The sequence below is a fragment of the Acartia tonsa genome, chromosome 1 (genome assembly GCF_053477335.1).
Source record: "Acartia tonsa isolate MP-2025a chromosome 1, ASM5347733v1, whole genome shotgun sequence".
Taxonomy (NCBI): Eukaryota; Metazoa; Arthropoda; class Copepoda; order Calanoida; family Acartiidae; genus Acartia; species Acartia tonsa.
The window spans coordinates 12,210,327-12,237,991 of NC_137260.1; the positions used below are offsets into that span (position 1 = coordinate 12,210,327).

The 27,665-nt window shown below is 33.0% G+C and overlaps 3 protein-coding genes across 5 annotated transcripts in view; 2 read left to right on the forward strand and 1 right to left on the reverse strand.

Moving 5' to 3' along the window:
• Positions 1–12,493, forward strand: part of LOC145313082 (uncharacterized) — a 36,715-nt gene extending 24,222 nt beyond the window's left edge. Inside the window, exons 17-28 of the mRNA XM_080152351.1 lie at positions 3,247–3,293; positions 4,040–4,120; positions 4,609–4,754; positions 5,247–5,345; positions 6,393–6,467; positions 6,846–6,957; positions 7,163–7,218; positions 7,701–7,769; positions 8,175–8,244; positions 8,920–9,001; positions 10,731–11,744; positions 11,865–12,493. Of these exons, the coding sequence (XP_080008477.1) occupies positions 3,247–3,293; positions 4,040–4,120; positions 4,609–4,754; positions 5,247–5,345; positions 6,393–6,467; positions 6,846–6,957; positions 7,163–7,218; positions 7,701–7,769; positions 8,175–8,244; positions 8,920–9,001; positions 10,731–10,848 (955 nt within the window). The 3' untranslated portion in view covers positions 10,849–11,744; positions 11,865–12,493. The remainder of the gene's footprint in view (positions 1–3,246; positions 3,294–4,039; positions 4,121–4,608; positions 4,755–5,246; positions 5,346–6,392; positions 6,468–6,845; positions 6,958–7,162; positions 7,219–7,700; positions 7,770–8,174; positions 8,245–8,919; positions 9,002–10,730; positions 11,745–11,864) is intronic.
• LOC145313091 (putative splicing factor, arginine/serine-rich 4) lies at positions 12,461–16,637 on the forward strand. 3 transcript variants are annotated; one of them, XM_080152372.1, is made up of 8 exons: positions 12,515–12,597; positions 13,133–13,188; positions 13,469–13,756; positions 13,977–14,066; positions 14,419–14,469; positions 14,813–14,888; positions 15,479–15,569; positions 16,414–16,637. In XM_080152372.1, exons 4-8 carry the CDS (start codon positions 13,991–13,993, stop codon positions 16,618–16,620), a joined length of 501 nt encoding a protein of 166 aa, XP_080008498.1. In that variant the 5' UTR covers positions 12,515–12,597; positions 13,133–13,188; positions 13,469–13,756; positions 13,977–13,990; the 3' UTR covers positions 16,621–16,637. The 3 variants fall into 3 exon arrangements, with proteins under 3 accessions (XP_080008491.1, XP_080008488.1, XP_080008498.1); XM_080152365.1 differs by lacking the exon at positions 13,469–13,756 and having other exon boundaries at positions 12,461–12,597; positions 15,479–15,570; positions 16,418–16,637; XM_080152362.1 differs by lacking the exon at positions 13,469–13,756 and having other exon boundaries at positions 12,461–12,597.
• Positions 16,638–18,399: 1,762 nt separating this feature from the next.
• Positions 18,400–27,506, reverse strand: sea (mitochondrial citrate transporter scheggia). The gene is made up of 11 exons (XM_080152384.1): positions 27,305–27,506; positions 26,442–26,521; positions 24,946–25,047; positions 24,030–24,077; positions 23,740–23,859; positions 22,284–22,421; positions 21,787–21,893; positions 21,045–21,160; positions 19,784–19,980; positions 19,263–19,378; positions 18,400–18,599 (listed from the first exon to the last, which is right to left on the reverse strand). The coding sequence occupies exons 1-10, from the start codon at positions 27,390–27,392 to the stop codon at positions 19,355–19,357; spliced, it is 1,020 nt and encodes a 339-aa protein (XP_080008510.1). The 5' UTR covers positions 27,393–27,506; the 3' UTR covers positions 18,400–18,599; positions 19,263–19,354.
• Positions 27,507–27,665: the final 159 nt, after the last annotated feature.

Below are 27,665 nucleotides of genomic sequence, written 5' to 3' on the forward strand. Positions count from 1 at the left end.
ATGGAGAACTTTTACTTGAATTCTGTTTAAATAATGATATGGTCGTAGGAGGTACATTATTCCAACACAAAAACATTCACAAATATACCTGGACAACACCTGATGGACAAAAAAGAAACATGATTGACCATATTATGATCAATAGAAAATGGGTCAAATCAATGCAAGACTGTAGGAGCTATAGAGGAGCCGACATATTCAGTGACCATGAACTAGTTGTCAGTAAGATTAAATTAAAGCTGAAGCGTACTGGCCATGATAAAAAGAGTGAGATTGGCAGACAATATGATTCTTCAAGATTAAAGGACCCAGTGATAAAGAATGAATTTGTCTTAAAACTCAGAAATAGATTTCAAGTCTTAGAGGACCTAAATGACGAGACTGAGATCACTTGGACTTCAATTAAAGAAAACTTTCAATCTACTGCTAAGGAAATCCTAGGACACAAGAAACCAGAGAAAAAGGACTGGATCTCTGAAGAAACATGGAACAAAATAGAAGAGAGAAAGAATCTTAAAAACAAAATTCATAATGCTCAACATTTGGCTGACATGGGCAATTTAAGAGCTGAATATACTGCTAAAGACAAAGAAGTCAAAAAGCGCACAAGGAAAGACAAGAGAGATTACATTGACAATCTGGCTGAAAAGGCCCAGAGAGCAGCTGACTTCGGTAACATGAAAACAGTATACAACATAACCAAGCAATTAAGTGGCAAATATAACAAAAAGAGTGGTGAAACTATCAAGGCTAAAGATGGTAAATTACTCACTACAGAAAAAGAAGTTGCTGAAAGGTGGAAATCGCATTTTGAAGAAGTGTTGAACAGACCTGAACCTGAAATTACTGCTGAACCAGAACCAGGACATGAAATAGACATAGACACAAGACCACCAACTATTCAAGAAGTTAAAGCTGCTATACATAGTCTAAAGAACGACAAAGCACCTGGACCTGACTTGATAACTGCTGAAATGCTCAAGGCAGACATAGATCTTTCTGCTAGGACTCTGACTGATCTCTTTGATAAAATTTGGAGACAAGAAAAGATACCAACTGACTGGTCTAAAGGTATAATCATAAAACTACCTAAGAAGGGAGATTTGAACAATTGTGATAATTGGAGAGGAATTATGCTGCTTTCTATCCCAAGCAAGGTCCTATGTAAAGTTATTTTAAACAGAATTGATGAGAAAATTGACAATAAACTAAGAGAAGAACAAGCTGGGTTCCGTGCTGGAAGAGGCTGTGTTGACCAAATTTTCACCCTTAGGACAGTTATTGAACAATGTGTTGAATTTAACAAGCCACTCCATGTAAATTTTGTTGATTTCTCTAAGGCCTTTGACTCCATACACAGACAAACACTCTGGAAAATACTAAGAAGTTATGGTATACCTGAAAAGATGATAATTATGATAACTAAATTTTATGACAACTTCCAAGCCTGTGTTTCAGTTGGAAACAATAAGACATCTGATTTCTTTAAAATAAGCACTGGAGTTAGACAGGGATGCATTTTATCACCTATTCTATTTATATTGGTCATTGACTGGGTGATGAAGAAAACCACAGAGGACAAAAAACGTGGTCTCCAGCTGGGCATACTAGGACACCTAGAAGATCTGGACTTTGCTGATGATCTGGCACTGATTTCAGAAACAATTAAACATCTACAAGCTAAGACAGATAGACTAGTCAAATACGCAGGACAAGTCGGGCTCTTTGTTAATGTCAAGAAGACTGAAATTATGAATATACCTACAAACCCTGATCAAACTATAACAATAAATGGTGAACAATTGAAACAAAGCAACAAATTCACCTATTTGGGGAGTGTTATCAGCAGTGAAAATGGCTCAAAAGCTGATATTAAAACCAGGATTGATAAGGCTAGGGTTGCTTTCAACAGTCTACACAACGTTTGGAATTCAAAGAAACTTGCTCTGAAAACAAAAATCAGACTTTACAACAGTAATGTAAAATCAGTTCTTCTTTATGGAGCTGAATGCTGGAGAACTGTGAAAACTGAAACAAATCAACTTAATGCATTTCACAATAGCTGCCTAAGAAGAATTTGCAAAATATTCTGGCCAAACAAAATATCAAACATTGAGCTGTATGCTAAGACCAAGTGCAATAGTATTGAAGCAGAAGTGAAATTTAAAAGACTAAGATGGCTAGGACATGTGCTCAGAATGGAACAAAATAGGTTTCCAAAAAAGTGCTTAAAATGGAACCCCACCACTGGTAAACGTAAACGGGGACAACCAAAAATGACCTGGAGGCGGAGCACTGAAAAGGACCTCTTTAATTTGAAATTAACATGGGGAGAAGCTGAAGCACTTGCCACAAAAAGGAATTCATGGAGGAGCAGGGTGGCCGTATTCTCTGGACTCCACAGTCCAAAAGAGAGACGCGACTGAACTGAAGATAGATTCCTAGATTTTTACGTTTTTGCAATTTTCTCAATTCCTGTTCATGATGAATGGCTGGGATTTTCAGGGATCAAATAAATTCAAATTCTACATATTTCCATTAAGTTTTATTAAGATGCCTTTATTGGTTGGGGGCGCTAGATCGATTCCTAGATTTTTAGGTTTTCTTGATTTTTTCGATCCCTATACAAAATATACAGCTGAAAATTTCAGGGATTGAATAAGTTTAAACTCTACATGTTTACATCAAGTTTTATTACGATACCCTTATTAGTTGGGGTGCTAGATCGATTCCTAGTTTTTAAAGTTTTTGTGATTTTCTTAACTCCTGTTCAAGATAAACAGGTGGAATTTTTAGTGATTAAAATAGTCATTATTCTACATATTTTGATCAAGTTTTATAAACCTTACTATTGGTTGGGGTGCTAAAACGAATATTGATTTTAACGTTTTTCTTATTAGCTTAATGCTTCAAAAGACCATCATACATTTTTAAAAGGTTTCGCGATTTTTATTATTGAATTTTTTATAACATACTCTATAGATCATTTTCCCTAGATGTCTATTCATAACTTTTGAGCTTCGCTACTATGGATGTTGTCATCCTTGTTTTTTTAAGAATTCAGCTGGATTTACTGAATCTTTGATTCACTCAAAAATACTCCATGTATCAATTTCTGTATTAAAATACCTATTTAAATTAGATTGTCTCTGATTTTAACATAACATTTTTTGGTGACTTTGCCTTAGAATGTTTTTCTTTCTCAACTTTTTAAAAATATGGCTGAAATGTATGAACATATGACATAGATGAAGAAAATGAAACCAGTGCTAAGCAAAATACCGATACCAGTGCAGGAAAGATTATTAAATATTTTATTTAAGACATTTGCCAATAAATAGAACTAGCAAAACTAAAGTTATAGGTAATATTTCAAGTAGATGTATTGTAGATTGTATGCGATTGTTGTGTGGCTAATGCAAAATGATATGTTCCTTCGAACTCATTTTACATCATTATAAATTAAGGGAAAAGGGAAAGTTCTGACACATTTGCGTAATTTTTTTTTTTTGAAGAGTTAGAGGTCAGCTTATGAAACAAAATATGCATGTTTTTTCTTCAAATATGTGAATAACATTAAAAAAGATGCATATTTTGTTTTAAAAGTTGACCTCTAACTCTTAAAAAAATTTTTTTCCCATTTTTACCTGTACAGAGACTTCCTGGAGGCCTGGAGCTCCGGAACCTGGAGGCCTATCCAAAAAATCTTGGGAAAATTCATCATATTAGAATGATTTTATCTTTTATAACCTATTCTCTCAGTCCAAAGATAAAGCCTATACACCAGGTTTACGCAAATGTGTCAGAACTCCCCCTCCCCTCTCCTTATTGTTAATATTGTCATTAAATTACAAAATACTAGGTACCTAATAATAAGGAGAATGTGAAAATTTATGTTTATTTCATTTTTGCCTATAATTATATCTTTATAATAAAGTAGATTAGGTTTTGGGATTAAACTCAAGTGCCCCTAGAGGCCTCTAGGGGGCGTAGCCGCTAGTACCTAATATGGAATTAGATATAATTTTAATATCTTGAACAGAAGAGAGACAAAAAGCAGAGGAAGATTATTGGTCAGACATCCTAGAGGAGGCAAGCTATCCAGAATTATTTTCTCCAGGTAATTATTGGTCAGATAAACTGCTAGCTAAGTATTCTGTCAATGTTATTTTCTCCATCCAGGTAATTGTTAAAATCCAGAAAGGGAGGAGACATTGGACTGTTAATTACACTAGTACTCAAAGTTTTATAATCATGTTTTCTAATTCGTTGGCTTAAAAACTTTGCTATTTTTTTTATTAAATTTTGATTGGTTGGTTTGTTTGCTAATTCAACAAATGATTTTAATTATCTCTTAAAATCACTTTAAATAATCTTAAATTAAATGTAAATTATATTTAGAACGAATAAAAAAGAACCTAAGCATGACATAAAGATTAGGTATATTTTTTTCGTAATCTTTATATTTAGGTAGTGATTATAAACTTATTTTTTAATACAAGTGTTTTTGACAGGCAGGAAAACAAACTAAATAAAATTACTATCCTACCAAGTACACATTATTGCTTTATTTATATCACTGTATAACTAAGCGCTTAATATAATTAGGTGGTTGTATCAAGAAAGACACATGTGCAGTGTCGCCCAGATCTCCAAAAGTGATATCCGCCGCTATAAGTCCGCGGCCAGGCTGTGGAGGCTCCAGTCAGCCAGAGTTCCAGTGCAAGGTCAAGTTCACCCGCAGATTTATTGAGGTTAGATGAACTGTAGAATTAGATAAATGCAATTACTAAAATAAATAATCCCTTTCCCCACAACTTATATTTTTAATATATAAAGGGTTGGATTAAGTACTTTTGAATCGGAGGAAGGGTTAGTTTTGCTATCTGGATTATCTGGTTTCAAAATTGGAAGCAAATAAAAGACTTGAATATTTGTATGATAGGGATAGTGTAATACAGCTTCATGTAAAGTTAATGAAACACACTATTCACAAGTATAAAAAGTAAAACGATATTATTAAATAAGATTTACATACTTGTGCGGCATCATTAAGTTATATGAATGAAAGTTATTTTTTATCTTATTATTGTCGATTAAAACTTTTTTTTGTGAGAGAAATACTTTTATAAATACATAGAATTAAACTATAAATAAATGCAACTTAACTTTAACTCCCTTACTATTAAAGGCTTTTTTTCACATTTTCTATTTTGGATGAGAGCTTTATATTACCTTGTATTAAGGTTGACGATGAACTTATTTCTGTGATAACAGACGTGGAAGAGAATGAAGAAGGGACAATTTTGGCACTTCCTGGATTTTTATCTGCCCTCCCAATGGAAGTAAGAAGATTTTACAAAATTACCTCAATTTTTTTATCAGTCAAAAATAATCCTACGACAAAAATTATGGTAGTACAATATTAAAGTATGCTTTCATTGTTTTTTTTCTTCATAAAATACTAGATGTTGCGCCCCGAGCAAGTAAAGACCATGTATTTGAATAAGAAATGACGGGTCAGAAAAAAAGCCTAAAACCATTTATAGGCGTAAGTCTAAAAATCAGATAAAACCAATTCGGGACTAACTTATGTAAAGCTTTTCTAAAAGGGAAAGAAAGTATTGTGTATGAAATGAAAACGGTTTTTATTGATATATACCTAAGATTCTCCAATAAGACGCTATTTAAGCAACACCTCATTCTGTAGGTTTCAGGCCATTTTTAACTTTGAAATACAAAAACATTCATAAGACAAAATAATAATATATTTAAAAACCCTAGAATAATGATTGAGCTGAATCGGCAAACAAACATATTTAAAAACCATTCAATGATAAAGTAAATAACAATAATCAAAACATTTTAATTTTATTGAACATAAAATTCATAGGAAAATAAATCTTCATATCATCAACAACATACTGAAATACATAAATAAGATTACTAGAATAAAATGGCATAATAGTGAATAACTAGCATTTATTACTAATGGAAACGTTGGGGATTAAGATAATGAAACAATTTCTGACACTTTCATAGTGTAACATAAATGTATGTTGCAGGAATATAATTTTATAATTAAAGGAAGATGAAAGTTAAAAAAATATCTGTAATTACATACTGCTATTGCAAATTCCTTATAGTAATGTAACAGAATCTGTGTGTGTGTCTGTGACGAAGGATCTCGCTAACCGCTGAACCGATATTAGTTCTCCTTTACAATATAGCTTATCATAAGTCCTGGGACGAATTATAACTATTTTGGGGGAGGGTACCACAACCCCCTCAAGAGATATCGATCTAAGCAAAAGATTAACCCCTCCCCCGCCCCCATTATTTTCTTTCTAGCGAAGCCACTAGTACCTATTTTTTAAAGAAATTTTTTTTAGGTTCATGGTGCAGGATATACTCAAATGCAGATGATAAGTAATACAGTCGCAGAACGATTAACTCACAATTGCATCAGGGACATTGATGGCTTAAAAACAGAAAAATATCACACATTTTTTATTATTTTTAACTTCGGTTCCATAAATATCCTAAGTAGGTACGAACTACTAAGTCGCTTAGTGAAATATCATTTTCTCCATAGTCTAAAATACCCAGGTATATATTTTATATGACGTTTGTTATTCATCTTTTTTGATTTCCACATTTTTTCTATCATTGTATAGTTATACATGAAAATTTAAATATCCAACTGCCATGAATACTTTGTTTTTATTACTTGTCAAGTTGTCATACCCTTATTCTTCATTAGCTAACAATTTGAAAAGGGTAATTTTTGAGATATTGAACTTGGTGAAATAAAATGCAGTAAATCAATATATTTGATGAACTATAGAGTTGAGCAAAGATCTCTAGACCTGGAGCAGTTTTGCCACGAGACAGCCACTAAATTATGCGCAGCTACCAACAAAAAGTTCTGGTTCACCAATGATTATGATGTCGAAGGTATGTTTAGATAAGTTTGTTTGGGTCAACGAAAAATTACAAAGTAGCGGGTTTCGTCGTATTTTCACAGTAGCTTTTCTCATATTTCTAGCCCCTGCGGTTCTAAACAACAGTTCTTTTAGTTACTTGAAATATTATTATTTAAGCTTTTTCTGTCTTATAAATTCCATTTTTTCATAGTGTTAAAAATAAGATTCTGTTTCAGTGATTGACTTGGATCCTGGTAGTGGGGACGTTGTAGCAGTGGCTGTCATTCTAATTCAGGAATCTTTCATTACAATTGTTTAATTACCAAGGATAGTATATTAGTAGAGCAACACAGGGAGGGTATCAATATTGGAAATTATGATGGTCTCCAATGAAACTTTCTCTCATAAGTCGACTTAAAACTTTAGTCACTTTTATTTAATCTTGATTGTTGTTTGGTATAAAGTAGGAGTGTCTAAGTTTTAGTACACATTTGAGCAATCTACAGAGAAGAGGTAATTTTGTTTTTCGTCATTGGGGGTGAACAATGAACATTAATTTACAATCAATTGTCTTATCCCTTAAAGTCCCTGAGTGTAACAACAAGCTCGGAATATTTTGCACAATACTGGCATATAGAAATGTAAAGTAGAATATTTTATTAAAAAGATTGGAAAATACTATTTGCTTAGGCGTTTGTTCATGGAAGGGCTTTTGGTCGTACTTTCCCTAAGTGTTAATTTGAATTAATGATTTGTAATGAATGGTTTAAAAACCAGGCGGCAATATTAACCAAATCTCAATCCACCAAATTTAATGTGTCATCCTTGTCAAGAAAACATTATCAGGAAAACAATACTTTAAATGTATCAGACAAAACAAAGATTTAAGTAAATAATAATGCAGATCAGGATCTGCTTCTTTTTAAGAAATTTTATGTTCTAAACTCTATGGAAGTGCTTATGTCTTGCAATTGAGTTGTAACCAGTGACTACCTAATTAATAGTCAAAAAGGACTTAATCTGAGTTTTTTTTTTATCTAGACAGCTATCTTTAAACTAATGGGAGAGAGAATCGTGTAGGTATTCTCTATTAGGTAATTTGCCATAAAAATCATACTTTTTTTTCAATTCCTCGATCTAAACACTGTCTTGATCATTTTCTCTCTTTAAGTTTAGTCATGTGCTTGATTTATTTTCTGATTAAATCTTCATCTGCTATGTCTTTAAAATAAAGTATTGTTAATTGTGCAGGCAAGCTTTAAATTCAAGTGGAATCTTGAGACTGGTAATTATTCTGTGGTTGACAGCGATCCTTTCAAGGAATATAGTTAACTTACAATATTATTTTATTCGATACTCTATCGATCAGTCCTTCCAATCTAAAGGCACTCCCAAGCTGGGCCCTTCTACCTTAGCCTTCAGAGCCATTCTTTCTCTCATAGTTACAGAACATTTAATTGTATTATGCATGTATACAAAATACCAAGTAGTTTAATCCTTATATGAAAGTAACATGATGTAATTCCGTCTGACTGTAAAGCAAAGAATCTCGCTTAACGCTGAAGTTTCTCATGGGAATAGTAAAGGCCTTTATATTTCTTTAAGTAGGGTGCCACCCTCCTTCCAAGTTAAATCATCCCTTGAAAGAAATGCCTTTCCAAAATTTCTTTTCTTTTAAAATCAGGAGTGTAGGTTTGTAAATCCTCCCCCCCCCCCCCCCCCAATTCATTAAGTGCCCCTAGGGGCGTAGCCCATGGCATTGTATATTAATAAACTGAAAAATAGCTATTGAGTTGTACTATAAATAATGCTCTCCTCCCTTACAGTCTTTAAAAAAATTTATTTTAGTCCCTGCGGGGCTCTTATAACCCTCACTTTACCATACATAAGCGACAAATCAAAACTCTGATTTCTGCAATTAAAACTCTGATTTCTGCAATTTAAATGTATGAATATCTTGCTTTTGGTGAAAAGTTAACTCTGTAATGATGCTAGGAGATGTATGGATTCAAGGAGTCACCAGACCATTGGAATCCTGCCCGTAGCGTTGCAGCTTCTTATATCAGGAAATTCAGGTAATTTATCGCATCGTATAATAAACAGCTTTCCGCGGATATAAAATGTACAATTATAAGATTTTGCACTAGTTTTGTAAGCCCCGAGATGCCTAATGCACGGTTTAACAGAACTGGTTTTGTTCTTATGGTTGAACATTTTTAATATTTGTAGAAAACTAGTTATAATACGCTACAGGATTTTTCAGTATGGCTTAGATCCTGTTCTAATCCAGCGGACATAAATCGGTTTTGAAGCTATACTGGAAAGGTATATAAATAAACATAGAATGTACAAGGTTTTAAGTTGAACGATACTTCAGCGGCTTATAGCTTTATGTTATCCTCAGGGAGGAGGGAGACATTGAACTTGTCTTTAAATTACGCTGGTACTCAAAGTTTTAAAAATATGGAAACTTTCATTGAATTTTGGTTAGATTTCAAACTGTGTCCTTACCTTTTAACAATTGTAAACTATGAAAGGTGTAGTACGTTGGTGTAAAATCATGAAAATTGCAGATTATTACAACAGCAAGAACTGTCTATTTCCTCTGCATTATTCTATTATTACTCCCTCTTATTTATTAGTAGCGAAGCTACTCTATAATTCACTTTGTCCGTCCGTCCGTCAGTCAGTCAGTCCGTAACGCTATGGGGGAAATGGGATTTACTCAGCTCCTATAAAAGATAGAATGCTGAAATTTTTTGACAACATTCCCATCATTAAGGAGCCAAATTAAGTATAAAACATCGATGGCGGTAGGACCACTTTTTAGCAGGTTTTAGGCTAATTTTGTATTTTTCACATTTTCCTCCATATCTTCAGTGTTTATGGTGCGATTTTCAAAAATTTTTCAGTTTTAGATATCTAAATTATATTTGCAGTCGTTTAAAGAAAACAACTATGACGGTCAAACTGCCTCTAAGCAGGTTTTAGGCTATTTTAGTATTTTTCACATTTTTCTCCATATCTTTGGTGTTTATGGTCCGATTTCCAAAATATTTTTAGTTATAGATATCAAAATTAAATTTCCTGTCCTTTAAAGAAAACAACTATGACGGTCAGACTGCCTTTTAGCAGGTTTTAGGCTATTTTTGTATTTTTTTACAGTTTTCTCCATATTTCTGGTGTTTATGGTGCGATTTCCAAATTTTTTTCAGTTATACATATCAAAATTAAATTTCTTATTGTTTAAAGAAAACAACCATTACGGTCAGACTTCTTTTTTGCAGGTTTTTGGCTATTTTTAATTTTTTTTATACCTTTGATATATATAGTCCAATTTTCCAAATTTTTTTAAGTCAAGGATTTAAAAATTAAATTTTCTGTCGTTTTAAGAAAACAAGCATGGCGGTCAGACTGCCTTTTAGCAGGTTTTTGCTATTTTTATATGTTTTACATATTTCCCCATATGTTTGGTGTTTTTGGTCCAATTTTAAAACTTTTTTGGGATATCAGTATCAAAATAATTTTTCCTATTGTTATGAGCATCTTTTATGTAATTTACTTTGACCGTCATCATTATACAAAATAAAGCAGTGTTTCATGTTTATTTTCTCCAATAAATCAATTAATAAATACACTTTAAATCTACTTGTACGTATTACCATCCATGATTTTATTTTTTGTGCTTCGCTACTTATGGATGTTGTCATCCTTGTTTCATTTTTATTCATTTGAATCTATTCGCGAATATGAACCACAAAGCTTAATATGCGGAAGTGAATGCACTCCACCCTATTTATTCAGATGCGAGGACACGAGGATAAAGGTGTTGAACAATCAAAGTGTGATCAACGGAGCCTCGCTGAAAGCTGTGGTGGACCCAGAGAATCTTGTGGCTCTCATCATGAATGATCTGGAATAATAATATATATTATATATTTTTTCAATGGAGAAGGGATAGATTTGCAGTGATTCTAATCGGTTTGAATTATTGGTATTTTCTTGCTTAATAACTTTGTGACCACTGTTATTTTTAGAATAATATGAAAATTAGTGAGAGGGGTAGAGGGGTAGTTTGTTTATTACTTGTCAGGTAAGGCTTGTTAAGGCCAGATTAGGGTAGCCCCGCAAAGAATTTTAAGAACTAGTTGTAAAGTTTGAGAGAAAAATCTTTTTTTATTTCATGTCTCTCCATGCATATGATTAAGTTAGGAGAAACCGTCCATTGGTATCCAAGGTTTTATTAGAAGGCAACATAATTCAAACGGATTTCAATCACTGAAAATATCTCCTTGTTTTATTTTATTGTTCTTGGCTGTTTAAAGAAACTGCGCCAATTTCATAATGATATTAGACCTCTCAAAATTTCATTTATTCTAGGCTTATCTTATTGCTTAGATTCGTAAATTTATAATTTTTCTAAAGCGTTGTGCAGCTATGTTTTTAACTTTTTCTCATTTTTCTATACTGTTAAGCAGCTTTGTAAAATACCATTTATACGGATATGTAGAGAAAATTGCTTTAAGCTTGTAAATAAGAGCTTCTCCTGTGTTATTATAAAAAGGGGACAATTCATGAACGGGAATGTATGATTTTGTTACTTTTTTCTTTGTCTATGCTTAAACTTGTTTTAGGTCAGATATATTTTTAATTTGAAGATAGTTTCAATAGTTACCTATGTATTGTATATTTAATTTGATTAACAAAATGAAACTAAGCATCTAAATTCAACTCCTCTCGCTCATGGACGGTCTCCTTATATTTAGGCTCAATACTGAAAGTTTTATGTGATATAAAAAATTGCCAATCATAATAAGCGTAGCTAGTCTTAAACTATCTTTGTCCATACGTTATTAAACAATAATAGTCATCCATTACAAAAAAGCTTGTCAGTAAATAAATTTAGCTTTTAAACTTCCTTAATATTTCAAGTTTTAGCTACGCCTCTATGTGCATTACTATTTACGTTGTGATTTTTGAAAATTTATATAACTACCTATAAAATTGTTAGTGCCAACTTCAAGATTTATTTGTATAAAGTTTGACATTTTTATTGCTCTTAAGATTAGGTACCTAGATGGTTCATATGTTTAAGAATTCATTTTATAATAAACTCTTTTGATCATGGAAAAAAAAACGAAGTAGCGGGTTTCGTCGTAATTTCACAGCAGCTTTTCTCCTATTTCTAGTCACTGCAGGGGTCTCTAACCCTGCGGTGCGGGCCCTATTTCCTAACCAGTCGTGGCAACTATTAACATTTACCTAAACTAACCTAACATCACCTATCAAAAGCTACCGTGAAATTACGACGAAACCCACTACTTCGTTTTCTTTCCATGATCCAAATCTTTTTTTTTCACTGATGAGAATTTAAATTAGAATAGGTATTTTTTCACATTTTACTTGTAATATGTAGATAAAAATAGGCAGCTTTTTAGAGTTAAGAGTTTTGAAAATTGAAAATTTGTTGTTTTTATCTATTCCTAAAATACAGTAAACTTTCTTGTGTATAAATCTGACTGAGTCCTGGTTAACTAAATTGTTGATGATTATTTTATTGTTGCAGAGGGAGTGAATAATGAAAACTATTAAAATAAATGGGATCCCCTACTCCTCGAGGGAGAGTGGGATAGATCGGCTGGTTAGAAAATACAATTGGACTATCAATGAGGTAAATATAATCTATAGTATTATGTTAAAGTAACAGGAGGTCTGTGTCAATCTGTAGCTTAAGATTAAAATTGTTCTCATTTACAGTGAAGCTTCTTATAGGTCCATGGAATGTTTAATTATATAACTATTTGGGAGGGAGTACCTACATCCTCCTCCCAATAGAAATCGCCCGTGGTTAAAAAAAATCTCACATTTTCTTTTTAAACTAATATGGAAGTGCTCCTAGAGGACTTCAGGGGCGTATTCGCTAGGTAGTTATTTATATATTTTATTATTTACCTAGACTTCTTTAAGCTTTGCTGTAAGTTTTAAATACAAGACTGAAGTGTGACATCTGCCACAAATAAGTCGGTTTAGTGTGTGTGTAGATACTGTTTCTTTTGGACCTAAATAGTCGGTTTTAGATCATTAATATAAAGCTTTTATAGGCAATAGGATTTACAGATAAAGTGTTAAATGTTTATTTGATATCTATGATTGTATCTCATCCCTACCTAACCTATGCAATTTTTTTTTCTTTTACAATATTTTAGGTGTACATGCCAGTAGATAGACATACAGGCCACTCAAAGGGATATGCTTTTGTCAGGTAAAACAATAACAAAGAAAAATGGCACATCTACTCTATACGTCATAGGATATAAAGTTACGTCAATCGACATTAAATAACTGCTTTGGATTTTAAAAAATCATATATTGCTTAAAGTCAAATAAGGCACTTAACAGCCATATCTAATTTTGCAATTTACCCGGCCTTCTTACTGACAATAAATAAAAAATAAAATAAATTATATTTATTTTCTAGTCTTAATTTGAAATAAGTCTTTTGATTGATGTACCTGACATAATACTAATGATTACTTATTAAGCTGATCTGTTCCAAACCTACGACCCGTTAAGTTCCGTTCATATGAATGTTCCGAACACGGTGGTAGTTCAATTATCATGTTCCGTTCCTCCTCGTGTGCTGAAATAGTTCAGTTCCCGTTCAGTTCCTCCGGCCTAGAGAGTGCCAAAAGTTCCATTTAATCATCTGCCAGTGTGTGTGCCATAGCCTTAAAACCTATCAAGATGTTCTATGTTCCGTTCTGTTCTGTTCTGTTCTAGGGTTTATCCCGACTCTAAATCTTAATTGTTCATTTTATTTTAGCCCCAAGGTAGGTAATATATATTTTTTGGTAGGTATATTTTTTACCAGAAATTAGGTTTTTATTTATAATTTATTTAGCAAACGCCAAGTGTAAAAAATAGTTATTAGGTAGTACAATGTTTGCAAATTAGTTACTTTGACTTCAAAGAATTTAATCATTTATTCTACCCTTTAAAAAAAATTAGATTAATATTATTTAGGAAAATTAATAATTAAATTTTCTACAGGTTTGAGCATATCGATGAAGCAGAAGAAGCCTTTGACCGCCTGGAGGGCAAGAGGTTTGATGGCAGGAAACTCAGCATGGAATGGGCCAGGTAGCATATATTTGAAGTTTTTGCAGAAATCTTATTGGATAAGACAATTGACAATTAGTTGAGGAATTGATGAGAACAAACTTACTTCATATGTGCATTTCCCATAATTTTCAAGCTTAGAAGAGAAGGTGTTTAAGAAACGTTGAGTATCCGTATAATTTACAGCCCATTGTCTTACCATCATGCGTTCTGGAGGGCAAAACATTTTACCCCTTTCAATTTCAAGTAATTTTTCGTGGAAGGGTGGAGGTATCCTCCTCCAAAACAAATAAAAACCTGATATTGGTTCAGCGGTAAGACTAAGCAGTGAATCCAGGAAGACTATTTTAATTAAAATTAATTTGTATTTCAGAGACTCTGGAGGTGGTGGGGGAAGAAGAAACCAAAGAAAATCTAGATCAAGGTAATTATTCTTAGAATCAGAGCAAGGACGTTCAAGCTTTTTTTGTGTGTAGAGTAAAAAATCTGGATAGGAGGGTAATTTTTATTTGGTTTTTATTGATGCCTGTCACACTTAATTTGAGAGTAAAAAATTAGGGAGAAGAGGAAGTAAAATCCAATTTTTTTTTTATTTTTGGGTCCACCCCAAAATTGGTTCAGGAAGATGATAAACACCCTATGGCCGCCCCCTCCCCCACACACAGGACATCATTGTAACAAACAAAGATATAGAAAGGGAAAGATTAAAAATATATTCAAAAAGAGAATAAAATATAGTGCCATAAACATTTGTTCATCTTATTAAGGAGTAGAAGCTTTGGCCGCAGGCGTGTATCTCGCAGCCGTTCAAGGAGTGGAGGCCGCCGACGCAGAAGCCGCACCAGGGACTAATACTTGCATTTCAGACATTTGCCTATATTACTCTTTTTCATTTTATTTTAAAGATCGTTTACCTACTAAGTATTAATTTTAAAGACTAAAAAAAAGTTTTCTCTTGAATAAAAAGTCGTTCTTTTAGTAGCAAAGATACTCTATATTTTACTTTGTTTGTCTGTCCTTAACGTTATGGGAGAAATAGGATTTTCTCGGCTGCTAGTTATGATAGTCGGCTGAAATTTCCTTTAACAAATAGCTTCCAGTGTATAATTTACTTGGTCCGTCTGTCTGTCGGTCAAATCCCATAAATACTTAGGTATTTCTTATAAAGGTTTTGTGATTTTCTTTCAATTATTTTTTACACATTATCTCTCATTGTTTATAGACAACTGAACATCTCTATAACTTACTTTGTTTGTTCATCCATGACTTTTTTTATTTTTCGCTTCTGTTAAATGTTGTCATCTTTTTAATGCATATTATTTAATGACAATCTGTCTGTTTGACCATCCAGATTTTTTTCTGCTTCGCTACTTATGAATGTTAATTTTTTAAAGTGTAAATATATCTTAAAACAAGTAGTAATTTTATCTGTTAGGAGTCCGCGAAGATCACCAAGTGTTCGACGGCCGAGCAGGTCACGCAGCCGTGACAACAGGAGGTCAAGGAGCCGTAGTCCAGTCAATAAAAGGAAACTAATCTAGCTTGTGAAAGATCAAATCAGGGGTAGCTATTCTAACAATCAATTCTACAAAAAATCACGAAACCTTTTAAAGTAAGGTGGAAGTATAGTTTTTTATATGTCGTAAGGGTGGGTAAGAAGGGGAGGGGGTTGCAGGGGTGTATATTCTGCACAAGATTCATTTTTTTCCCCTGCTGCAAATATTTTTAAAACTCAGAACTCTTTATTTTATTCATATTATGCCCCCTTCCACATATTTTTTTGTTTTTTTTTCACCAAAGAGGGGAGAAAAAAAGAACAAAATGCTTTCAGTCCTCTTAATTTTTACATTACCCCCCCCCCCCCCCCCACCACATATTTTTTAATTTTTTTTCCCTTCCCTCAGCCGGGTCAAATTTGCAGAATATACACCCCTGGGGGGTTGTGTGGTAATTTTCCTTTAGAATCACATTCACTTTTCCCTGGATCAAATGGAATAAGGAGGCATATTTTACATGAATAAGCAATTTTACTGCAAAATATTTACTCTTTTGCTCTGTTATTATAAGGGATATTTCATTGTTTATACAAAGAATAGAATAACAGGGGGTTTGTGTATTAGGGATGTCAAGGGGTAAGAAAATTGATTGACACCTCTTATTATTAATGAAAGTTTCGACCAACCAATCAAATTTTCGTAATGGTGCCAAACGTAATAAGTCAACGAATAAAAAACAATTTTTAAAAACTTTGGGTACCAAAAGAATTTTATTACTGTCCGATGTCCCCTCCTATCCTGGTTTAATAAGCAAAGTTATCTAAAAGCTTTCTACTATTGAACATGATTGACATTATCAAACTAGATTTTGTAAAGAAGGTCAAGAAGTGACAGCCGCAAGCGGTCAAACAGTCGCCGCCGTAAGGTTTCTCGTAGCAGATCTAGGAGTTAAATATGCTTGTTTGCATTCACAAAGAAAATATTGTCTCATTGCTGTTATTTTTCCTTTTGTTCTCAATTTTGTCTTTGGAAAATTTTGTATTTATTTTTTTCATGTAAGTAAAATGTTTGGTGTGTAAATAAATCTTTAATGTAACTTACATTTATTTTTTATATCAGTGCTACTCTACAAGTCTTGTTGTCGGCAATAGCAATTTGCATCATATTTTTTATGCGACGCAAATGATATGCATGAAATAAAAAGGAAAAAAGTGTTTACAAATCATCAAATATACAGGCAGAAGAAAAAAAAATTCTTATAAATGTCATAAAACTATTAACAGATTGTGCAATTTTTAAGTTTAGGATTTGTAATATTTTTTTTTGATATTTAACGAGTTTTATTTTGACAGTTTGAATACAACAAAGCCTTTGTTATTTAAGTTTTGGAGAGATGAAAAATATATTTTAGGTTCGATTCAGGAATAAGGTATAACCAACAAGGGAATTAAATCTAAAATAATATTTGGGGGGCAAATGGAGAGGTCGTCAATTTTACGATGTGTTGCCCCCCAACGACAGCTGAAAAACACGTATAGGTTTCGTGATTTTTTCCCGAATTAATTTCGTTATTGGTATGAGCTGGGTTCGATTATCTATAAGTAACATTAATCTGATACACAACAAAATCATTTTTTATTTAAGCAGATGCAATTTTGAAAGGAAAATAAGATTGTCTTTTCGTGAAAAAAACATACAATCATACATCTAGAAATTATACTCAGAAACTGTGTTCAATCTCAAACACTAGAACCTTTTGTGGCCAAATTAAGAATTTTTAAAAAATGATAATGGGATAAGAAGATATTATTTTTGAACATGTAAAAAAAGAACTGAAGACAAAAAAAATAGTTTCAAAGTTAACATAAATTTTATCTTTCTATTACTGTTTTAAGCCTTAAAACACAACCTACCTCCCCTTTTTGTAGAAACTTATTTCGAGGTTTAAAGGGCCACAAATGACGAAAAGGCATTCCAAAAAAATATTTTGAATTGGTTGAAAAGGCCACAAATATGCCTATACCAAAAGGCATAAAAAAACTCCTAGATTTCAGAGAAAGAATAGCAGGAAGCCGAGGGCTAAAGTAAAACTAGTCATAGAGTAGTCTTCAATTGGACATACTATTTACTTGGAATCTACAATAGATTTTCATGTTCTCAAAATAAAACTGAAATAAAGATATTTTATTGAATATTAAATCTATAATAAAGGTATACTTACTAACTAAATAAAATATCTTAAGAATTATATTAAGTTATTAAGGGGGGGGAGGGGGCGAAAGTGACACTTTTTGTAACCAAAACTAAAAGTCAACAAAGGAACTCGACTAAAAAAAGAGTTACAGGTCTGAGATTTTGCATGGCAGTTGCTTTATATGGGTACAATATGGAACTGTGAAGAAACGGCGGCGCAACCGCCGTTTCCCGCTTAAATTTTTTTTGCCTTTTCTCGGCGGTTTCGCCGCCGTTTTTTTACAGTTCCATATTGTACCCCTATAAAGCAACTGCCATGCAAAATGTCAGACCTGTAACTCTTTTTTTTAGTTGAGTTTCTTTGACTTTTAGTTTTGGTTTCAAAAAGTGTCACTTTCGCCCCCCCCCCCCCCTTTAAATTTTCTTATTATATATTTTAAATAAAATATGATATGAATTGGCTAGAATATAGTTTAATTTGCGGTGAAAAAATCTATCTAACTTCACTTTATTTTTACCTGAAAAATGGTGTAAAAATGAAATGAACACACAACGGGCTAAAAAAAAGAATATCCTCCAAAAAAAAAATCATTAAAGCCTCAAGCATTCATTAACTAACCGTAAAAGCTAAATGCAGAAAAGCTTTACTTTTAATAACAGATGTATTACATATATATCAATCTTTATTTCTATAGTCATAATTATAAGATAAGTATAAAAATTGCTACAACAAAATACATAAATATTTGTACAAATCTAATAAGTTAAAATTTTTAAAAATCAACATTAAAAATAAATTTATTTAATACTTTATTACAGAATTAAATGCAGGTGACAAGAACCCTCTTGGCAGATTAAGCTCTTCCTGAAAATAAAAATAAGATTATGAAATGGTTGAAATTAAAACAGTGGGATTTATTCTTGTATGTTTGTTGGTTATCCATTTCCGTAACAAAGAGATTGTACTCTAAAAGATATACGAACAAGAGCCTACTCTACAATAATAAAAAAGTTTTGCTAACATAAGAGATAATTTTATTTATTTTGCACCATGCATTGCAAACTTTCTTTTCATGGAGTATGTAATTTAATTCCAATTCATGTAACTTCGAAAATTTTCTTTTTAGGAATTTTTTTGCAAACTACATAAAATGTAAGTGTTAAATATAGTATTCCCTTTCTTAAGATCCTTTCACCACAGAGGATAAATTGTCCCTACAGTTTTCAGAGTCTACACTTCTGCCTTTAGTAGTTTAAAGCATTGGGTGGTTAACTCCTTTTTAAACCTTTAATACAGTTTTATTAAAATAAAAGTAAAAAGATGTGTGTAGCTTGATATTTCGCTAACCGCTGGACCGATATGGTTCTCCTTTTAAGTGAAGCTTTATAAAGGCCCAGAGAAAGTTTTTAACTATTTGGAGGAGGGTACCTTCACCCACCCCAAAAAAAAACACCAATAGATGTTTACTTTTTCTTTACATAGCTAAAATTGAAATTGAAGTGGAGCCGTTAGTTAAATAAATTGTACCTGATCGGTTAAACAGAGACCAGCGCATCTGTCATACAAAGGCTTTCTTAAAACCTTACTCTTCCACCCCCCTGACTATAAGATCTGTCCGTTCAAGGCCAGATCTTGTTGAATACCTACAGAAAATAAAACATAGGTAATTAAGTTTTGGTCACAAAATACTTTATGCTACATCATAGCTTCATTTTAAATTAGTTGATTATGGTATTATGTTTATAGAATCTTGGTTTATTTGACCATATGCAAAGGGAACTATGTGCGAACGAGAGCAAATGATGTTAAGACTTTTTTTGATGTGCTTATTATTTTTGTTAAATAAGAATAAAAGATCGATAAAATTAAGGTAAAAATATATATTTTTAGTTGATAGAACTATTTATCAGAATTCACCAATCACCTGCTCTCGTTTGTGCATAGTCCCCTTTAGCTTTAACAAAATAACCAACCAATTTATTGTAAATAAAAAGTGGAGGGGGTTCAGTACTCTACAAGCCCTTTGAGGGAAAGCACCGAAATACTACCTCCATAAAGCTGTCATAGATCATGAAGGTGATGGCAACGTCCAGGCAGACTCTGCTCATGCGCGGCAAGGTTCCCTTGTAGAAGGCTTTGGCACCCTCGTTCCTCAATATTGTTCTGGCACAATCCAGTGTGTTCTTGTACTTGGCTGCGTCTAAACTTTGCATTCTTGTCTTGATCACGTCTAAGGGAGTGTTACCTAAACAATGAAAACATTATATATTGAGAAACATAATGTTCACATGGACTTTGATAAATATTCGATTTTCTACCAGATACTTTGCATGTCTGCTTGGAAACTATAATTTTCTCGGCTGCTATAAAAGATAAACGTTTAAAACTTTAAACGAATTATCCTTATACAAATTAACATACAGTTTATAGTATGAACTTGGTCCGTAAGTCTAACGGTAATGCTATGACAGACATTTGATTCATATTGAAAAAATACTTTTATAGATAGACGTTCTATCGGTATATCGATAATGCTGTTAAAAACATTTTCTCAGCTATTATAAAAGATTAACTGCGGAAATTTTGTGTGAAAATTTATATGGCTATTAATCATTGTTACTTAATCAGACAGTCTGTTAAGCTTCCTTTTCCTTCCATTACCTTTCTGTTCTTAAAGAGGACTATCCACGAACAAGAGCAAGTGATTCTAAGCACCTTCCAGCATTGACCCATAGCATTTTTTTTAGTAAATATACTAGGTTTATGTTTAATAATTGCTTTATCGAAAAAAAAGTTTGGTTTCACCATGGTTTTATATGAAAAAAACTTTGAAATGTTAAGCATTGTTTGGTGCAATATCATCGAATGTTTTGATGAGTTCAAACTGTTGTTTAAAAGCTTTGACACAAAAGTATATTATTGTGATTAAAATGTATATTTAAAAAAGGGTTGGTAACTTGTAAACATTTTAATTAATGTACTTTTGCAATTTACAACATTTGATGCTTTTCTGCAGTGTTATTCGATTTTGTCCTTTGATCTCAACAAAGCATTTGGTAATATTGCTTTAAAAATTGCTTTACATTTCAAAGTTTTTTTCATATAAAACCATGGTAAAACCTAACTTTTTAGTCGATAAAGCCAATATTAAACATAAACCTAGTATATTCACTAAAAAAAATACTATGGGTCAATGCTGGAAGATGCTTAGAATCACTTGCTCTGGTTCGTGGATAGTCCTCTTTAAGAACATCGTATGTATGTTGTTATCAATATACCTTAACATGTTTACACAGCTATAAAGCCTACCTAGAACGCTAGCAGCTCCTGCAATGCCACCAAAGAGACCAACCAACAGCTTAGGAACATGTTTCTTGGGGTCTCCCTCGCGGTACCAATCTTTCATTGACTCCATCACATAAAATCTAAATACAACTTTGTTTAGATTTGATAGTTAACATAAAATGCATTCCATCATAAAATAAAATTTTCCCTCTATCATTCAAGCTGTTCATTCAGCTTCTAACTTGAATAGTAGTCTCAAATCATGTAAAATCAGTAAGTAATCTTTTTGATTAAAAGATGTTTGCACATTTATGTAGTATATAAAGTTTAACTAATCATGAACTTTCTGACTGTCAACCATATGGACTGGCTGCTGCCCTGTTTCATGATAGTTAGCTGTTAGTCCCTTGTATTCTATTATTTATCAAGCTAACTATGCCCTGTTTCATTATAGTAGCTGTTAGTCCCTTGTATTCTATTATTTATCAAGCTAACTATGCCCTGTTTCATTATAGTAGCTGTTAGTCCCTTGTATTCTATCAAGCTAGCTATCTTTTATCTATCTACAAAGCTGATGGCTTGGTTGCTGCTCTGTTTCATGAAAGTTTCTGTTAGACCCTTGTATACTATTACTTATCAAGCTAGCTGCTTTTGATCTTACTACCAACCTGATGGCTTTGGTTGCTGCCCTGTTTCATGATAGTTTCTGTTAGACCCTTGTATACTATTACTTATCAAGCTAGCTGCCTTTGATCCAACTACCAACCTGATGGCCTGGTTGCTGCCCTGTTTCATGATAGTAGCTGTTAGTCCCTTATAGGTTCCAGAAATACCTTCCTTGGCAATAATACAACGTACTCCATGGAAAAATCCCTGAAAAAATATTAGAATCTTGAAAAGGTAAAACTTAAACAAAATACCTAATTTAAGTTTTTTATGCATTATTGGTTATAAGTACGACAGAGATATATTATTTCAATATAAATTGAAATTTTTATTAATTAATCAATGTTTCAACACTTGGTTGTTTATATAAGTTGAACGTTTATAATCTTATCTAAACAATAATTATGATTTTTCATAAATATGGGTCAATTTCCATCTTCTGAAAACAATTTTCCCCAACTTTACTTCTCTTATTGCAATTTCAAATTAAATTCTTTATTTTTTTTAAAGATTTGACAATCTTTGTTTACGTTATTATCTTACAATTTTCATATTTTCAAGACTTTCGCTTATGACAGATGTATGTTTATTGTTTACCTTAAATTGTGGATTGGCAGAGCGTTGGTCCGCAATAAACTTGACCTTGACAGTCTCCATGGGTGTGACCGCCAGGATAGCTTCTGACACTCCAGCCCCGAGACCACATAACAGTCGAGAGATTGGGGAGAGGTTACCCTATAAATATAAAGAGTATTGTTATTATGACTGCCAGGATAGCTTCTGGCACTCCAGGCCCAAGACCACATAACAGTCGAGAGGTTACCCTGTAAATATAAAGAATATTGTTAGTGTGACCGCCAGGATAGCTTCTGACACTCCAGCTCAAGACCACATAACAGTCGCGAGATTGGGGAGAGGTTACCCTGTAAATATAAAGAATATTGTTAGTGTGACCGCCAGGATAGCTTCTGACACTCCAGCCCCAAGACCACATAACAGCCGAGAGATAGAAGAGAGGTTACCCTGTAAATATAAAGAATATTTTTTTGTGACCGCCAGGATAGCTTCTGACACTCCAGCCCCAAGACCACATAACAGCCGAGAGATAGAAGAGAGGTTACCCTGTAAATATAAAGAATATTGTTAGGACCGGCAGAATAGCCTCAGATACACCAGCCCCAAGACCACATAACAACCGAGAGATTGGGAAGAGGTTACCCTGTGAATATAAAGAATATTGTTAGTATGACCGCCAGGACAGCTTCTGGCACTCCAGCCTTAAGACAACATAACAGCCGAGAGATAGGAGAGAGGTTACCCTGTGAATATAAAGAATATTGTTAGTATGACCGCCAGGATAGCTTCTGACACTCCAGCCCCAAGACCACAGAACAGCCGAGAGATAGAAGAGAGGTTACCCTGTAAATAAAAAGAATGTTAGTGTGACCGGCAGGATAGCTTCTGATACTCCAGTCCAAAGACCACTTAACAGCTGAGAGATTGTGGATAGGTTACCCTGTAAAAATATTAAAGAATATTGTTAGTGGTGACCGCCAGGACAGCTAAGAGATAGAGATACACAGCTTAATATTTAGTATATGAAAATGCATTTACCATCCTATAAAGTCATAGACATTTGTTAGAAAAGTTTGTAAGGATTAATTCCTAATTTGTTGCCCCTGAGAAGTCAGAAGGCCCAAGCTAACAAATGAAAAATCAATCCTATGATTTTTTGTGGGCAATGTCTGTAATTCGAACGATAACTATGTTGTTAGTATAACAGATCTATAGTATAGATGTATCTGTATGTACAGATAACTACCTGCCTCCCTTTTCAAAGGATCTTTTATCTGCTAGCAATTTTTTTATCTGCTACTTGGCTGTGTTAATATTCTCGACACTATGGAGAAAACCCAATTGAGAGTCGGCATAAGGTCCTTGGGATAAGGACAAAAAGTCGTTAAGCCAACCTCCCCTCTAGCGTTTTACTCTAATGTTAGTATGGTTTTTATCAGCGAAAAAAAGGATTTGAAGCCAAACTCTGAAAAAATACCTTTTCATCTACAGCATTTTTCTTGAACTGTTCAAAAGATCCAAATCTGACAGCTGACTTAGGAATACTGCCGTACAACAGTACAGACAAACCACGATATAAACCTCTTACTCCATGCTCCTGAAATAAGTCTCAATAGATTAAATCTGTTGGATTTTTTAAATAAAAAAGGCTGCTGCAAAAAAAGTCCCTTTCAGAAAGGTTATTTTTCAAGAAAAAAATAGTTTGGCAAATTAGGCATTAAAAATAACCAAAAACTGCTTTATTTTTATTTGGAAAAAAAAACTCACCTGTACTGTTTTCTTTCCACAGTCTATAATTCCATTGTACTTTTTTACCTAAATATAATGAAAATTTGATATATTTACAAAATTTTTGTTATCTTTGTTAAAATTAGTTCAGTTAAACTTAATTTAATTATTAATATTATACAATTTAAGAAAAGTAAATAAAGATTCAAATTAAGTGTTTCTTGTATGTTATATTGCTTATTTTAGTGTACATTAAAATCTAAAAAAATTACAAGAAACTTTTAAATGTTACAACTTTGTATATATTAGAAATACTTATAAATTTCACTTAATTCCTCTATACAATACATTTTCCCTAGCATTTGTTTATTCAAAGTTAGTTCATGATAGATTATTTCAAATTCTACCCTTTCTTCAAATATAAAAGGGGGGGGGCGAAAGTGACACTTTTTGAAACCAAAACTAAGAGTCAACAAAGGAACTGAACTAAAAAAAGGGTTACAGGTCTGAGATTTTGCATGGCAGTTGCTTTATAGGGGTACAATATGGAACTGTGAAGAAACGGTGGCGCAACCGCCGAAAACCGCCGTTTCCCGCCGTAATTTTTGTTCCCTTTTCTCGGCGGTTGCGCCGCCGTTTCTTCACAGTTCCATATTGTACCCCTATAAAGCAACTGCCATGCAAAATGTCAGACCTGTAACACTTTTTTTAGTTGAGTTCCTTTGACTTTTAGTTTTGGTTTCAAAAAGTGTCACTTTCGCCCCCCCCCCCCCCTTTGAACATTCAGTTGCAAGATATTTTCCGCTTTAATGAGCCAAAAGGATTAGTAAGAATTTAAAAATAATATTGCACTCCAATTTCTTTTTTTATTTTTACTTTTTCCAATTCTGTTCTAATCCTTTCAACAAAATATAGTACAGAGTAGCTGCGCTCCTAATATAGTGAAGGTACTTACTTTTTCATCTAGTTGCAATTGTGTCTTGACATACTCCGTAGGATATGTAATACAGATTTCTATACCGCCAGTTATTCCACCAGCTATGATCCCTTTGATTGTCTAAAAGTAAAAAGAATAAGAAGTTTCAAAGAACAAAAAGAACAAGGTTAATAACATTCATTAGTAGTGAAGCACAGAAAGTAAGCTCAATACGTTAATAAAACATGTTCTAGATGCTCATTGGTGAGAAGAAATTAACTATACTCCAAATAGAAGCAAAGAAGTAACATTTACCTCAAAATTATCAAATCGCCCCCCATATGTACGGATGGACGGACAAAGTTGATAAGATGATCATTGGTTGGAAAACATTACGAAAAATTTGGTCGTTATTCTCAAATAACAGCCAAGTAAATACAAATTGTTTAACAAAAATGGGGTGGTTAATGTGGCAATCTTGCAATTGGCATTTAAGGGCATGCATACTATTTATGTGAGGACTTTAGCAAAGAACTTGACAAATGTCTGCAATTATTTAAATTCGCAATTTTAAATTGTTAGATAGTTGTAATTAAACGGTGAGAATTACAGTTTAATTTGTACAAACAGCATGCAAAATAGTATGGCTTAATTTAAAGATTTAGATAGGGGGGGCGGGGGGATTTATTAATGTAGAATCTTAGTTATCATAGTGGTAAAACTATTATTGATGTGTAATTTTTCTATTACATTTTAAAATATCTAATTCCTTTTATACTTTAAGCAACTTAAAAAAAACTTCGCTATAAATTTAATAGTCTATGTTTTATAAGCTACTACTAAAACTGCCTACCATGCACAAATAATAGAAATAGTCCATTGAAATTTTCCATAAATAAAACAGGTCAACAAAGTCAAGTTTCAATTTTAAATACTGGATCTTTAAATCATTTCAATGGTGCGCCAAATCGGGATGCGTCGAATTTCAGCCAATCACAGCGCGGCATTTCGTAAAATGCTGTGCTCTCATTGGTGGAAAGTTGGATCACCCCGATTTGGCGCACCATTGAAATGATTTAAAGACCCAGCTCTGTATAATATTAGTAAAATCAGGAGGTGCAAACAACTGAAAAGCATATTTTTTGGTAGTAAGTGGAGTAGGTTCTCTAAAACTTCTTGACCTAACTAAGTTATGATTTTAGAGTACAATTTTTGATGATTGTATAGAGCAAAATAATTATAAAATAAAGCTATATATAACTGATGTGGAATCAATTAAGGATAAGCCACGTCATAAAAAAATAATACACATAAAAAGCACATGTTATTGAAAAAGTGTTACAGTTGAGAAAGAGAGATAAAGCTTTTTCATACAAAAACAGATGTTATTAAAATTTAAATTGAAGTACTTTTAAAAAGTGTTAGTTTTTTAAATTATTTTTGTTGCTAATTACGTTTTATGTTCAAAAACTGTTTGAAAATGGCAAAATTACTTTATAGAATTTTAATCATTCAAAAACATTAATACAACCTACCTTGTTTCCAGGGGGTGGGGCAGCCCCCGCCCCACCTCCCCCAATCAAATGTGGTCTGTAGGGGAATGCAGAATTGGTCCCTGAAAAATATTCAATTATGATATTGATGAATATATAAAAAATAAAAAAAATAAATGGTTCATTAAAGAAAGCCTGCAGGAAATAAACCACTCTTAATTGCTGAAAGACTGCCACAAGTAGACCCAATACCCAAAAATGAAGCCTTCAGCTTAAATAACAAAAAAGTTGTAGGCATCATAAAATGACATTTTAGAAAGTTGAAAATCTTTGATTTTTTTCAGCCTTTTTATCAGAAACTTCAAAATTAAAATTCACCAGTTAGAACAGAATTTAAGGTATTAGGCCTACTTGTGGTAGTCTTTCAGTAGGGTGCTGTATTTCCTTCAAGCTTCCTTTAAGCAATTATCTTTGCATTAACATGACTAAACAACTTTGGAAGCTGAATAATAAAAAATTATTAGGAAATTAAAGGAAAAACGACAAAATAAAACACTCAAGCTTCCAAAGACAAAATAAAATTCAACATATATAGTTTTAAGGGGGGGGGGGGGGGGGGTAATGCAATTTGAACCCCTTCTTTCATTTGTAGTTTTAAATGAAAAAGTTTCGGCAACCTACAATAGCGCTGCCTGGCGGGACTTCTCTATTAATATTTCCTTTCTAGGCGTGATTTCTCTTGGGAGGGTGATAGCACCCTAACCCAAAATAGCTATCAACCTTCCCAGGACCTATGAGAAGCTACACTGTAAAGATTAACCATATAAGTTCAGCGGTTAGCGAGATCCTTCAGTACAGGCAGACATACATACATAGATCCTGTTACTTAAGAAAGAGCAAAACACCTGACAAAGAAGACATAGTAGTGTTTGTGTTGGAGGTATTGGTCGTGATGGGGAGGGAGGGGAACAAGTTGTGCAAGGATCTCTCCATTGTGGTGGTGTGGTACTCAGGTAGTCTAGTGCAGGACCAAGCTGACAGGTAGTCTAGTGCAGGACCAAGCTGACAACCAACCAAGGGTTTATCCACTCATTTATTTATGGTCTGAAAATTAACATCAAAACAAAAATAATCTATGATCTTAACTACATATAAGATATTACTTCTAACTTGGTTTGAGTCTTTCTTTTCAGGGAAGCTTAGTAAACGTCGACTAAGGCTAGTTTAATCCTACTTTACTTTTCGTCGCGTTCACTTTTTGAATCA